The sequence below is a fragment of the Pristiophorus japonicus genome, chromosome 8, assembly GCF_044704955.1.
Source record: "Pristiophorus japonicus isolate sPriJap1 chromosome 8, sPriJap1.hap1, whole genome shotgun sequence".
Taxonomy (NCBI): Eukaryota; Metazoa; Chordata; class Chondrichthyes; family Pristiophoridae; genus Pristiophorus; species Pristiophorus japonicus.
The window spans coordinates 53,984,512-54,000,360 of NC_091984.1; the positions used below are offsets into that span (position 1 = coordinate 53,984,512).

Below are 15,849 nucleotides of genomic sequence, written 5' to 3' on the forward strand. Positions count from 1 at the left end.
TGGTACCAAGCTTATTCCTTCTAACATCTCTGGTAATGCGCACTTCTTCATGGGGGTGGGGGGAGGTGGGGGCGGGGTGGGGTCAGGTGGTAATATGGAGGGCCTGGCTTGGGGCTCTTCAGAGGCTGGTGTGGGGCTTGCAGTGGGAGTGGCAGTTGATTCTGTCAATGGGCGCATGGTCTGGGTGTGTTCCCTTATTGCAGCAGCTAACTCACACATGCCCTCCCTCATGCAACCTGACAGTATCTCAGCGGACTGAAACATTCCCTCCCTGATGGCCTGTGTCATTGCCAGTGTCATCCTTTCCGCTACCTCTGACATTCCCTCCCTCATGGCCACTGCCGTGCTTTGCACTACCTCTGACATTCCCTCCCTCATGGACACTATTCCCTCACTGATGGTCCCGGACATCGTTCCCATTTCCCGTGTCATTGCTGCTACTTCTCCCGACAATCCCGCTACCTCATCACTCACCCGACTGATGGTGTCCAAGAGTGATCGGGTAAGGTCAATGCTCTCCGCACTCAATGACATGATCTGAACCATATCTGTTGCATCCTGCATCTCAGGAGAGCGTAGTCGATTTCTCCTTCCCCTCACCTTGAGTCTGCCTCGCTGCATTCCACTGGGACCCGCAGCCTCAGATGGTGGGGCCCTGGGTGTGCCTCGCTGTATCCCAGTGGGTCCCGCAGCCTGGGACAGTGGGGCCCTGGGTGTTACTTGCTGCACCCCACTGCTGAAAACCGTAACCTCGGAAGGTGTGAAACCATGGAATGTCCCACCAGCACTCAAACCACTAGTCACTGAAGGGGCTGGCAACTTCATGAGCTGCACCTGCTCTGTATTCAATACAAAACTGGCAGCTTCATCCAGCTCAGGCCACTCCCTCTCCCCACCTAATGTTCTTGGTCTGGAGGGTTGGATTGTAAGGTGTTCTCTTCAGGCTCATCTGCGTCTGAATCTTCTTCTACATCTTCAGGATTGGCCTCAAGTTCTGCAAAATATAACAGAACAGTCAAATGGTTAGCAGCAGAGGAGGGGGCAGGATGGGTGGCATGAGTAGGATCACACATAGCAGGCCAGGCAGCAGGTTGATTTGAAGGGCCATGATGAATTTTCAGGACTTATCCTCGCCCTCGAGCGTGGGCCCAGCTTGTGCTACTGATTGTTTTTCTCCAGGCAGGACCCATCAAAGCAGTGACCCTCTCTTTCAAGGGTGTCAGTGCGTGCACATTTGCCGGGCCTCCTCCTGTTCGAGTTCTTTCCCTTTTGTTGTGGGCCAATTTCTTCTGCAAAGATGAAAATGCAACTTTTTAGAGAGGGTGCCTTTCTGCTGAGTGGGACATATACAGCTGGTCACATTTACAATTGCATAGAATAAATGAAAATATTACTTACACGAACTACTTGACGAAGGTCCTGCCATTTTTTACACTGGCTTCCAGATCGCTTGGTGTTCACCACTGCGCAGAAATCTTCTGCAACTTGGTTCCAACGTTTCTTCATTTCTTTTGGTGGCACTTTTATGTGACCTCTGCTGGTATCCAGATCCTGCCATCTGTTCTCAATGACAGTAACTAGTGTCTGCACTTCTTCCAGCAAGAAATTCTTTGTCCTTGGTCCACATTGCTACATTGCTGTATTGCTGCAACTACTCTGAGACACTCACAGTACTTTTCCAATGCTCTTAGACACACAGTACTGATTTTGCATTCCGCAGTGATTTTTCCAAATAAAGCACTCCTTCTGGCACTCCTTCTGGCATGCAGCAGTGATTTTTCCAAATACAGCATTCCTGGCATGCAGCAGTGATTTTTCCAAATACAGCACTCCTTCTGGCATGCAGCAGTGATTTTTCCAAACACAGCACTCCTTCTGGCATTCAGCAGTGATCTTTCCAAACACAGCACTCTTTCTGGCACGAAGACACAAGCAGCTCTTTAAAAATGGCTGATTGCTAACTCGGAGCGCTACTGCGCATGTGTGGCCATCACTATTCTACACTGCGCATGTGCAGACGTCCTGGCACATTTTCCAGTGCAGAACGCAGGCTCCATCCCCCGAGGCGACTGGCCACGCTGCGTGGCTGCAGAGAAGAGGGCCAGACAGCGGCCAAAGTTGGAACATTTTTTTCTGGAGCATCTCCGGATGTACTTAAGCGGTGCAACTCGGGTAAGTACACTAAAAAACGGGCTCGGCCAAAATTGAGCCCCGTTGTGTCAACAAGTTGTCCAATTTCTAAATATTCATGTCATTGAGGGAGTTGTACATATGGCTAACTCTTAACTCCTAAAATTGCAACTGCATAAAATACATTGCAATTGTAGGCCATTTTTTCAGGTTGTAAGTACAAAGTCCCTCCAATGCGCAGGAAAGCCTGCCAATCAGCCTGGCTGTCGGGTGGAAAGCATGGAGAAAACATTTAAAAGATGTCCTGCAGTAAAAACCTGCAGGACGTTTGGGAACCCCGCACTTCTGGGTTTTCCGTCCAAAACTCCTCCTTCCGGCTCCAAACGCAAATATCGAACCCATTGTCTCAGCACACCCTTGAAGAATGGCTACTTGGACAAGGTGCAGGAAGGTTACCAGTGCCTCTCAAACTGCACCCCAGCATAAGTTGCTGTCTTCAGGAAAGTGGAAAGACAAAAAAATTAAAAAGGAGAATCCATAACAGTTCAAGCCATACATGGGCTGAAGGGAGAAAAAAGATTGACTATTGAATGGAAATTGATCATTGATTATTTAATATTCTTGACATGTATATATTCTGTGAATATATTTATCTGTATCTTGTAGCTGTAGTGATTATTTAAATATGTAACTATTTTTAAGGAGTATACGATCTCTGTACTGTACAAATTCTGTAAATTTGAATCTCTAGGTTCATAGAGATCCCGAGGATCCAAATGTAAGCATTTATACTTTGTGAAAATGTTTATATAATACAATTTTAATTTTAGTCTATGGGTAAAAATTAAAGGTAACTAACTCGACTTAATCACATGTCTACCTACAGAGCATAATTGAGTCTTACCAGTTTAAATTCAAGTACACTGCAGATGGACCAAAGCTGGATATTTTAAGGTAATTAACTGAGCTGCTCGAGAGGAAATAGTTTCTCTCTAACTATCCTATGATATCCTTTAATCATCTCAACACATCAAGTAGAACCTGCAATCGGGGAAGCTTATTAATTTTTAATGTGATTTATACTGATGCATTAAAAGAAACAGAAAATACAGAGTAGGTCTCAGGTGAAGATATATCATTTTTAAAATTTCATGTAAAAGACCAGAAATCTGAGTTTATTTCCTGCTGCACCTGAAAATCTGGTTGCAATATTAAGAGACCCATCCCACCAATTGGCGGATACTCACATTTGAGAGTTGGAGACGTAGCCAGTTTTGTGAGAGTAGATTCATTCAGACAGAGGGTTTGATGGATGGACGGAAATGATTGAAGAGACTTTGGCATATTGTAGTTACACAAGTAAGCTCTTCAGCCATGTAATTGGTTTGCGCCCAGATTATGGGTGTATTTAAGTGCAAACGTGGAGTAAACTCCAGATCCATATATTTAAATTAAGGCACGCAAGACTCAGCAGGAGAATCGCAGGAAAGGCTAAAAGTGCAATGGCACTTGAGGGGAGGGGATTTAATGGCAGAATACCAACAAAAATTACTTCCGGATGATTTTTCTGCCATAATAAGTTAGTTACCCCGATTATGCAACAGAAATATGCCAAAAATAGCTAGGACATTCATTGCCCATGTAATTAAATTTGTACAGCAAAAACAAACATATTGGAACAGAAGTAAGCCTTCAAGATACGAAGAAAGCTTCCATCCTGCTCATCCGTAAGCTGTTTGTCTTGATGCAGAGCCTTGAAATTCTTCCTAATGATGTGTCTCTAACAATGAAACTCTTCTATTATGATGAAGGTAAATTCGGTTTATTATTTTAAGAATTGTTTTATTCCCAGACATTTATTCTTACTGGCTGCTTCATGTACTTATGTAGTTAAGTTCCAAAATGGAGGTATTTAACCTATGCTTTGTTCTCTGTATTTTTATTTTTATTTTGTTTGATGATTCTTCTGCACTTTCCTCATATACCACTAGTGTGGACTGGCACCTCTGCGAAACTGTAATGTATGGAATGATTTCCCTGTAAGATATTGTATGACATCTGACATGTCCCTATGTAGCCATCCCAACTCCCGATCAGGTTAAAAAGGCTAGTCCCGTCCTGCAGTATCAATTTATTTCTCCTGGGATTGAGTGAACATTGAAAATTCATATGCAAGTTACTCTTTTGATAAATATGTTGTAATAGGCATGTTTCTGACTTTTTTCTTCAACCTTCTTCGCTGTTCATTACTACTTATTGTATTTAATCAAGTTTCTACCACATTTTGCCTGGTTCACTCAGTTTCTTCAAAGAAGAAAATTATCGTCAAAATTCTTCTCGGCAAATTCTTTAACAATAGCTACCAGCCACATTGGTTTTAAATACTATGCAAAGTTTTTGTGGGTCTTTAGCATTGCATATTACACTGTATTTCTACTTAGCATGACACTGGCTCCTGCAATATTTGTCTGGACTTTTCAGTGTGCAGCAGGTGAGCTACCATCCAGGAGAAAATGAGAATATTTCACCCAGTTCAATTGGCCCCATTCGTTAGAGATCCTGTTCATTATGCCATCAGTGCTGTCATCCAATCAGTGCTCATTGGATCCACAGCACCCACTTATGGTGCTCTGATCAACTGCAGGCAAGCAATGATACCCTTTTATATTGCACAGGTTACATGGGACTGTCTCCAAGGTCTATGTAATATATATAGCTCCACCTAATAGACTACTACGGCACTGCAGCCATTGCTGTTTACAACAGTAAAGAGGTTGTCACCTGAATAGGCTTCCTAAAGTTATCAGCCATCTTACAGCCTGTATGTGTTTGTAATGTCGCACTGAAAACATAACATTGGCGATGAGGATGGGATAATCGGTTAACAAAACTGAAATTTTTTGCAGAGAAAACCAACCGACAGAGAGACTTTGAGAGCTTCTCTGTTTTGATTAACAGCTACAAATCCAAGGTAAATTACAATTACACTTGGCTGAACTGTCAAAGTCCAGATGGCCATGCCTATGGGAATAATAGGGCACTTGGGGGAGTTTCAACGCGACTGTGAAAGTTTCGGAGCGTATGTGGAGCGGTCAGAACTGTTTTTCGCCGCAAATAGTATAATTGAAGTTCCCAATGATGAAAATCATAACCGGGTGGTGTTGGAAAGAAAACAGGCTATTTTCTTAACTGAAGTAGAGCCTGAGGTGTATGAAACCCTGAAAAATTTGCTTGTGCCTGTCAAGCCAAAGGACACATCACTTAAGCAGAAGAACAGTCCTGAGCCTCTGAAAATTGCTGAAAGTTATTGTTTCGGAATACGAGATCAGTTAACCGATGAAAGTATCAGTGAGTACATTGTAGCATTAAAAATTCTATCTAGTCACTGTAATTTCGGAAACTTTCAGGACCGAGCATTGCGTGATCACTTTATGGGATGAAAAATGATGTGATCAGAAGAAAGTTATTGACAACTCCTAACTTGACTTTTGATTTAGCTTGTCAGACAGCTATGTCAATGGACATGGCCGACCAATATTCCTGAGAATTTTGTACCATTTCCAGTCATCAGACAATCGAGGTGAATCGTCTGCAGGTTAAAAGTAAAAGGCATTTGGGCCCCAAAGTCTCAGCAACTGGCAATGGTAAAAGAGCATTGAAGTCATGCTATCGTTGCCTGGGACAACACATTGCTCAAAGTTGTCCATATGTGAAGGCAGAGTGTTTCTTCTGCAGGAAAACTGGGCATCTTGCGAAGGCATGCCGACTGAAGAGTAAACCAACTTTCAAAGCTATAAGTAGAAATCCTCAGAGACTACATAGCATGGAAGAAAAACAACAGGTCGAGGAGGCTTTAGAGCTACATATCATCAGGAGCACGAGGGTGACTAACAGCAATTCGAAAAATATCATCATCCACATAGATGTTGCAGGAACCAAGATACCCATGGAAATCGACATTGGTGCATCCGTGAGTGTAGTACTCGACAAATTGCATGATTTCCCATTGGAGAAATCCAACATAGAGCTGCGAGGCTACTCAGAAGAGAACATTCCTGTGCTAGGTCATATCACCGTACCGGTGAAATGCAAGGATCAATTTCAGAGCTTGCCTCTCTTAGTCAGGAGACAAGCCTGTCTTACTAGGAAGAAATTGCTTGGGATCACTGAAGCTGGATTGGAGTGAGATTTTTTGTGTTGAAACGAGATTTGCATCAAAGAATGATGTCATCAAGAAGTATCCGAAGGTGTTCTGCGAAACAGGCAATCCGATCCAAGGCTTCAAGGCGAGTGTCAGGGTACAGAAGGACGCTAGACCGGTTTAGTGCAAGCCACATCTCTGTACCATATGCACTCAAGGAGAAAGTTGAGCAAGAACTCAAAAGACTAGAGACTGAGAACATTATCTCTAAGATAGATCTATGTAATTGGGCTACACCCATTGTTGTTGTACCTAAGTCCGATGGTAAAGTAAGGTTGTGTAGTGATTATAAAGTAACCGTAAACCAGGTTCTAGTGGGTAATCTCCCCAATACATTGCCAAATGTAGAAGATTTGTTCACAACACTGACAGGTGGTCAGATCTTTTCAAAGTTGGATCTTACGAATGCCTACTTACAACTTGAACTAGATGAGGAGTCCAAGTCATGCTTGGCTATAAATACTCGTCTAGGCCTATATCAATTTAATAGGCTACCATTTGGAGTGTCTTCCGCCCCCGCCATATTCCAAGGGATGATGAACCAGATTTTGCAAGGTATTGAAGGGGTAGTATGTTATTTAGATGACATACTAATTTCAGCACCAAACAGGCAAATTCACAATAACATCTTCAAACGGCTAGAGAAGCACAGAGTACAAGTGACTGCTCGCAATTGTGAGTTATTTTAAAATCAATGGAGTACTTCGGGTACAGAGTAGATAAAGATGGTTTACATCCAACTAAAGAAAAGCTGGATGCAATCAGAAATGCACCCACTCCCAAGAATGTCACTGAACTTCGATCATTTTAGGGTCTTTTGAAAGATTATGGGAAGTTCCTACCAAATTTAGCTACAGTGTTACATCCACTGAATGAACTATTGGTCTCTCTTCCCCACTATGTAGTACATGAGAGATCACTGCCCCAACTCCATATGGAAAGGCATCACATGCGAGCTTGATCGCCTTAGATACGTCATAGTGAACTAACATGGAAGTGGTCAGAAGAATGCGACACAGCATTCAAGGAGTGTAAAAGCAAATTGGTAGAGAGCACCATGTCTAGATTACCTTCCCCATCACAAGTTACACCCGATAGGGAAGACGTTCTATTTTTCATACATTGATGAACTGCCAGTCACAGCTGAAGAGTTTGGTAGAGCAACCCAATTATGTCAAAGGTGCATGATTACATTGTAAATGGCTGGCCAAACCAGGTAACAGACAAAGATATTCGTCCATTCTTCATTCGTAGGAATAAATTATCAGTCAATAAAAATTGTATCATGTGGGGTGCAAGAGTGATTATACCAAATAAATTCAGGTCCAAATTATTTGGACATCTTCATGACCAGCACCTGGGAATGTGCTTGACCAAGAGTTTTGCACGCAGTTACTTATGGTGGCCAGGTCTAGATAAAGATATAGAGTACATCGTCAGTAAGTGTACGCCATGTTAATCAATAAGTAAGAAATCACCATCAGTACCATTAAAGCCATGGAAATGGCCTCCCAGGGTGCGGCAAAGGTTACATATCGATTTTGCTGAGCTAGAAGGCCAACAATTGTTCATTGTGATTGATAGCCATTCGAAGTGGGTCGAGGTGTTTCCAATGCGGAAAATAACAAGTGAAACATTAGAAATTTTGCGAAGATTATTTTCTTCATATGGCCTTCCAGAAGAAATTGTTTCTGATAATGGACCACAATTTTGTTCAGAAGAACTTGCACAGTTGACGAGCAAAAAGGTTCCATCATACCACCCTGCTTCAAATGGTGCAGCAGAGTGCACAGTACAAATTGTAAAACGCGCCCTCATCAAACAGATATTGGATCCAATCCAAAGAAACGACAGGATCACAAATTGGCTAATTTTCTGATTACTTATCGTAATACTCCACATACAACTACTGATAGAACACCAGCAGAGTTGTTTCTCAAACGACAGCCACGAACCAGATTCTCGTTGTTAACTTGGCACAGTGTGTAGAAGAGAAACAATTAAGTCAGAAAGAGAATCATGATAGTGGTAGAATAAAAGAGAGAAGTGTGAAATTAAATCAGAAGATGAGAGTGAAGAACCATCACCATAAATGGTTAAAGTGTTACCAGGAAGAGTGGTGAAGATATGTGGTTCTCACACATATTTGGTCAAGCTGTTTGATCATGGACAGGTTAGGTTTGTTCACATTGATCATATTTTACCTATAGACGTGGAAGGAGTCGAAGGTTGGAATGATTTGATTATTTCTGACTCATCAGATAGTTTTGATATAAGTAAAGTACCAGTAGCATATCCTAAATCAAATGTACTGGAAACAAGTCTTAAGAGAAAGCCACAATTTAAATCTGAGTCCGAGTCAGGCAGACAAGCAGTCTGAAGTTGTAGAGAGTTCAAATGTAAATCAAGGGCATCCCTTGGAGGAAAACTTTCCTCAGGATCAGCCTCGAATGAGTCTAAGTTCGATACCATGTTTGGAAGGTTTTGTTCGAGAGCGAAGGTATCCTCGTCGAAACAGAAAACAAGTGGTTAAGCTTGATTTGTAAATATGGCAAAATAAGTCAATGGGCTAGATTTTCTACTTTTGTGCTTATTGCCCAAAAATAGACGTTATTTCCGGCATGGGTGGTTAAAAAAAGGTTTTCAGATCGGCAGCTTCTCGTCCATTCTCAAAGCACCTAGTCTCCATTTTTGAAAATGGGCGTTACCGCGAGCAATCTGAAATGAGCGTTAGCGTTAAATTGTTTTGACCTTCTGCCGTAAAGTGTTGCCGTCCTTAGCAACGGCATGGCAATGCTCGATTCCTGCAATTCAGGAGGTCAAGGGTAATCATGACATGCGCAGAAGAGGAGACAGAGAGACAGGGAGCTCAGAGGGACTGAAGGTGTGTGTAGCTGTGGTGTGTGCTTGTTTGGCTATTGTGGGAGGCACGAGGGAGATTCACCAGCAGCAAAAAGCTTACTAAGCACCAAGAACATAGTTGGCACCGAGTTTTTGTCCAACAAATAAAATATAACATGGAAGGGATGGTGGAGGCCCTGGATGGAGCTGGTAGCCAGGAACACTGGTGGCAGAGGGCTCCCAGTGGTCCCGGAGCGCGGCACTGCACCCCAAGGTGCTGCACCCCCATTGCCAACCACACATGAGAGCCAGCAGCAGCATCTTCCTTCTGGATCGGAGCACGTTCCTACCTCGGGACCATCCTCTCCCGTATCCGTCCAAGCAGCGGATTGGCCGTCATCCTCCCCCCCCACCCCAATGAAGCATCACCTGAGGAGCTCCTTGGCCAGGCAGTTTGGAGTCAGGAGGGGAAGGGGTAGAGGTGGGGAGGAGAAGCACAGCGGGGGAGGGGTTGGTTTTCACAGAACTACTTAGATTTCAGACAAATGTTTGGTTTAAATGTTTTTTATTTAACAAAACCTTGTTGCGCATTGGCTCAGCTAGCTGCACCGTTACACGCTGGTGATCCCTTAACATCAAAGGGTATAATGAAGGGTATAATTACACTTAACTTCAACCAACTTAAACTTTAACTGTCACCAAGGTGATGCCCACCATTGATGTATCACCTGCACACCCAGCAGTGTATCAGCCTTGTAAATAACACCAACGTTCTTTCAGGCAAAGCGCTCATGAGCTCCTGACGTAAGGCTCTTGCAGCTATCATGCCACCACGGGCCCTTTCATGTGGTCTACAGGAGGGCGGGGACATGGCTTCAGCGTCAGCCTGATTGTCTGGACCAATGTCAGCATCCGCCTCCTCCTCCTCCTCTTCCTCTCTCTAGTGAGGTGGACTGAAAGACTCATCAGGCAATTCTTGTCCCCTCCTGATAGCCAAGTTGTGCAGCATGGAGCACACCACCACGAATTGAGCTACCTGCTCAAGGTGGTATTGGAGCTCGCCTCCTGAGTGGTCCAGGATCTAAAGCATTCCAGTGGTTTTCTCCACGATATTGCGAGTTGCTCTGTGGCTCTCGTTGTATCGCCTCACGGCTTCGGTGTGGGTATCACGCAGGGGGGTCATCAGCCAGGTAGCGAAGCCATATCCTTTGTCACCAAGCATCCAGCATTGACCTTGTGGCTCATTGTTAAACACGTCAGATACAGTGCTCTCACGCAGGATGTGAGCATCATGGATGCTGCCCAGAAATTTAGCATTTACTGTCAGTATAATTTGCTGGTGGTCGACAACCAGTTGGACATTCAGGGAGTGGAATCCCTTGCGGTTCCTGAAAACCTCAGCATCCTGAAAAGGTGCCTACGTCACGATGTGCATACAGTCTATTGCTCCCTGCACCTTGGGGAAGTTTGCAATTCTGGAGAATCCTAAAGCCCTCTCACTCTGTGCCTCCCTGGTCATAGGGAAGCTGATCAAGTCCCTCCTGCATTTGTACAGGGCTTCAGTGACCTGTCTAATGCAGCAATGTATGACATGCTGAGAAAGTCAGCAAATGTCGCCAGCTGTGGCCTGAAAAGAACCCGAGGCCTAGAACGACAGTGCCGCGGTGACTTCGACCTCGACGGACAATACAGTACTGATGGTGCTGGCAGGCTGAAGATCCGCCCTTATCAGCTGGCATACCTCAGTGATAATCTCTTTATGGAAGCACAGTCTCCAAAGGCAGGTGGTGTCGAGCAAGTCGAGGTAAGACTGCTTCTCCCTGTACTTGCAGGGGGGTGTAACGTCTGGTCCTCCTCATCAGTCTGGCACATCTCACATTGGGCACATAATGCTGTGGAGCATACCTTCGGCGATCTTGAGTTTGCTGCATGTAATTGGTCACTAAGAGAGGGTGAGAAAGGACAAGCCCCATTGAAGTAGCTGTCTGTTTTCCACCGATTGGTCACAAAGAATGAATATCCTGTTGAAGACACCTATTAAATTCCAATCGGTTACAGTATGGTCAAGATGTTTGTAGAGATGTTCACATCAACTCCAATGACCTCCAGAGTACATCCGAACTCCCCTGAGGTTGAAGCACAGCAGCCCTTTAAAGGATGTGACATGTGATGTAGAACATGGTGTCCATAACGCTGTGATTAGTTCCGGTTAGTTCCACTTTTTCTGGGCGTTTTTTTGGGAGAGCGATATTGTGGGCGATATGCGATCGAGGTGGTTAAAGTGATGCTGGGCGATCTCATGGCTGCTAATTTTGGTAAATATGCTCTTTATGACAAAAAAAGTGGGCGGGCGGTATTATTGAACCTCGGCGTTAAATCAGTGCGGAAATTAACGCTGGGCAATATTCTGGGCATTGATTTCGCCCATTCTGATAATTCTGCCCCAAAAAAGTGGGCGGGCGGTATTATTTTTTCCCGGCGTTAAGCACATGGGGAAAGTAACGCTCGGCAATAAGTTTGCGAAAAATGCCCGTCAGTTTCCATTTTGTGGCTAAATGGGTGATATCTGGGCATTATACGTCATTTCAGCGGTAAAATGGGTGTTATGTGGGCGTTAAGCATGCAAAAAAAGTGGAGGTTCTAGCCCCATATCTTTTGTTATGTATAACCATGCAAGTTATATGTGATGATTGTTTGTTACAATTACTTCTTCATTAAGGAGGGAGAAGTGTAATTATATATATAGCTCCACCTAGCGGACTACTGTGGCACTGCAGCCATTGCTGTTTACAACAATAAAGAGGGAGTCACCTGACTAGGCTTCCTAAAGTTATCAGCCATCTTACAGCCTGTATGTGTTTGTGATGTCATACTGAAAACATAACAGTCTATCCCACTGTTTTCTAAGGATGGAGATGTTATACCATGTAACACACAATATATTGTTCTGTTACAGTGAATCTGTAAGCCCTGAGGGTACAAACTCTAATTGCTATTAAGTAAGCACACCCTCACGTAAATCAGAATTTAATGGTTGTTTGGTCATGGAATGTAACAAAAGCTGGGGTGAGATGGGTTTCCTATAAGAAAGCCACATCCACCTTCTCCTGTCTGTGAATAAATCAAATCATCCAAAACTCATGGGGACCAAACCTTTGTCGTCTCATACTCATGAAAGAGCAAAGGGCTGGCAATCCTAATTAACAAGCACATAACATTCACACTAGAGACCAGCAATCCAAAACAACATGACAAACTATGATAAAGGTGCAGAAGATTACAGTCCAAATGAGGTCTTGGAAACCCTGTGACAGTATTTTGTTTAAAGGATCTATTGGTAATGTATCTGCCTTGGCTCAGTGATATTACGCCTATCTCTAAGTCAGAGGTCGTGGGTGCAAGCTCCACTCCAGAGACTTGAGCACATAATATAGTCTGTCACATCAGCGCAACACTGTGAGAATGCTGCACTGTTAACGGTGCTGTCTTTCGGATGAGCTAAACCAAAGTCCTGTCTGCCCTCTCAGGTGGATGTAACAAAAGAATTTGCCTAGTGCCCTAACCAATATTTAATCCTCAACCAGCATCGTTAAAACAAAAGACCTGGTTAGTTATCTCATTGCTGTTTGCGTGACCTTACTCTGCACAAATTGACTGCAATGTTTTCCCACATGACAACAGTGGCTACACTTCAAAACAACTTCATTGTCTGTAAAGCGCTTTGGGGTGTCCTGAGGTCGTGAACGGTGCTAGATGGCACTCTGGAGTCCACCAATATCCTTAGAAGCTATCTTAGCATCTTGATGCTGCAGTCATGTGGGTCGTGAGAAACTTCTTGCATTGTGTTGCAGATGTGGGTAGTGGACTGCTCCCACTTAATAATTATCTCAACAACATGCATGGAAACTGTCTCCTGCACATAAGATTGATGCTCATTGTTCTTTTCAGCCACAGGCAGTCGTTTCTTCTTCCTCAGTGAGGGAATGACATTCTCCCCCTCTTGCACTTGTAGATCCTCATTGCCACTGATGCTCAGTAAACTGACCAAGTGACAATTCTTCTGACTATCTAATTAATTCCATACAACCAGTTGTCTCTGTGCTAGTGCTTGTACAGGTAAGATGGCAGGGTGGAGCTGAAGAGAACATGACAGCAGCTGCGGATCTGGAAATGAATGACGGAAGAGCTTGTTTAGCAGTGCCCACAGTGATGTTTGCCTTTGAAGAAATGGGCATTTCAATATTTTAAGAAAGCAAAAGAAGCTAATATGACATACGATGAGCCTTGTCCAGGCTTTACCAACCTTCTCTTGCCAGCTCACCTCCAACCTCAGTCTCTCCTCCAGGTTCTTCTGTCCATCTGCCTATTAAATCTAATGCCTCCTCTTCCTGAAGACTCAGGATTTTCAGTGATGGTGGCGCTCCCCCAGATGACCCTCTAAGGTGAGAAGGGGGAGAAGACAATGTTACAGGCCTGTGAGTGTCACAGAGACCTCTACAATATGAGGTCATGTATCCCATGATGATGAGAGGTGAAGGTGCATTGTCTCTTTTGAAATGAAGTTGTTTTGAAACTGTCAGTGTGCTATCACACTCGCGCAACACTGTGAGAATGCTGCACTGTTAACGGTGCTGTCTTTCGGATGAGCTAAACCAAAGTCCTGTCTGCCCTCTCAGGTGGATGTAACAAAAGAATTTGCCTAGTGTCCTAACCAATATTTAATCCTCAACCAGCATCGTTAAAACAAAAGACCTGGTTAGTTATCTCATTGCTGTTTGCGTGACCTTGCTCTGCACAAATTGACTGCAATGTTTTCCCACATGACAACAGTGGCTACACTTCTAAACAACTTCATTGTCTGTAAAGCGCTTTGGGGTGTCCTGAGGTTGTGAACGGTGCTAGATGGCACTCTGGAGTCCACCAATATCCTTAGAAGCTATCTTAGCATCTTGATGCTGCAGTCATGTGGGTCGTGAGAAACTTCTTGCATTGTGTTGCAGATGTGGGTAGTGGACTGCTCCCACTTAATAATTATCTCAACAACATGCATGGAAACTGTCTCCTGGACAGTGGGTAGCACACTCGCCATTGAGTCAGAAGGTTGTAGGTTCAAGTTCTACTCCAGGAACTTGAGCATGTAAATCTAGGCTGACATTCCAGTGCAATGCTGAAGGAGTGTTGTACTGTCGGAGGTGCCGTCTTTCAGATGCCCTCTCAGGTAGATCCCATGGCACTATTTCGAAGACAAGCAGGGGAGTTATCCCTGGTGTCCTGGTCAATATTTATCCTTCAGTCAACATGACAAAAACAAATTATCTGGTCATTATCACATTGCTGTTTGTGGGAGTATGCAGTGTGCAAGTTGGCTGCTGCATTTCCCACATTACAACAGTGACTACATTCCATTGGCTGTAAAGCGCTTTGAGACGTCCGGTGGTCGTGAAAGGCACTATATAAATGCAAGTCTTTTTTTTAAAGTGTCCTTGAAGACTAGAAGACTGACAGGAAAATTAAGTGGCTTTGAGTAAGGAAGATTTGTGAGTTTTTTCAGATGTTGCCTTTAGCACCATGGTATTGAGAGAGAAAGAGTATGAGAGATAAGAAAGTGAATGAAGCTGTATGAGTAGTAGAGTATGTATATTGAAGCCAGAGCCTTGAGTTATCTTGGCCACCCTTGTGGGGTCTTCAATTCCCCCCCCCCCCCCCACCTCCAAGAATCCCCAGAACACCATGCAATAAAGATTCTGTTTAACTTGTTCAGTTACCATATAAATCAGTGGTTCAGTTATGATCAAGGGTACATACTTAAAACATCATGTGATTTCTCTTAACAGATGCTGACCAACTGTGTATTTCCAGCATTTTCAGTGTTTATTTCAGATTTCCATCATTTACAGTTTTCCCCTTTTCCCTCATTTCCAACCTGTTTCTAAATAATTAACTGGGAAACAGACTTTAGCCCTTACACTGTTTTTGCTCTCAGCAGATACAGTACAAGCACTTTATAAAATTCAGTTTCAATTCAAATAGCATGAAGAGCATGAAGGGTGAGAAACAGGAATAGACATAGCCCATTGAACCTGTTCTGCAATACAATTAGATTATGGCTGATCTGTTAAATAGGCAAACATTAGAATTTATGAAGTGCTTCCCTGCATATATGTATATTTAAATCTTTATTTAAAATGTTATTAAATAAATATTTGTAAAAAAAAAAAATTCCTGATCCATTTATTTTCTACTTGACAGTGACACCTCCTGAATACCAGCCGCCAGGGTTTAAAGAAGGCGAGTGTGATGCTGTGTGGTTCGAGGGTACCCCAGTCCATTTTAAAGTTGGGGACGTGCCCACTCCATTCCATATGATGAAAGTGCGGGTCACCACAGAGAAAGAGACAATGGAACAGCTGGAGAAAGAGAACTTGCTAAATGAGGAAATTGAAACTGCAGAGCAGGGAATGGAGGAAGCCAAATCCATCCTAAATGTGAGTGGCGATGCTCACCAGCTGCTTATAACATATTTTGGAATGTTTATTATCTGTACAACAATGTCGTTCTACGAGAAACAAATAGAACAAAGACAGATGTCGTTTGCGCAAAGCAGAATGTTTGTGGTGGGACACCAAATGCAACACCAGAACCTCCTAGTGGCTTGCAGGGATGGTGTTCAAGGTCCC

The 15,849-nt window shown here is 43.6% G+C and overlaps 1 protein-coding gene across 7 annotated transcripts in view; it reads left to right on the forward strand.

The window, feature by feature from the left end:
• zte38 (zebrafish testis-expressed 38) overlaps nucleotides 1-15,849 on the forward strand; it is a 144,859-nt gene that overhangs the window by 67,272 nt on the left and 61,738 nt on the right. For 6 of the 7 annotated variants that reach the window (XM_070886082.1, XM_070886083.1, XM_070886079.1 and 3 more), the window contains 4 exons: nucleotides 2,882-2,908; nucleotides 3,017-3,084; nucleotides 3,790-3,941; nucleotides 15,422-15,657. In XM_070886082.1, the coding sequence (XP_070742183.1) occupies nucleotides 2,882-2,908; nucleotides 3,017-3,084; nucleotides 3,790-3,941; nucleotides 15,422-15,657 (483 nt within the window). The remainder of the gene's footprint in view (nucleotides 1-2,881; nucleotides 2,909-3,016; nucleotides 3,085-3,789; nucleotides 3,942-15,421; nucleotides 15,658-15,849) is intronic. The other variant, XM_070886080.1, reaches the window with a different exon arrangement.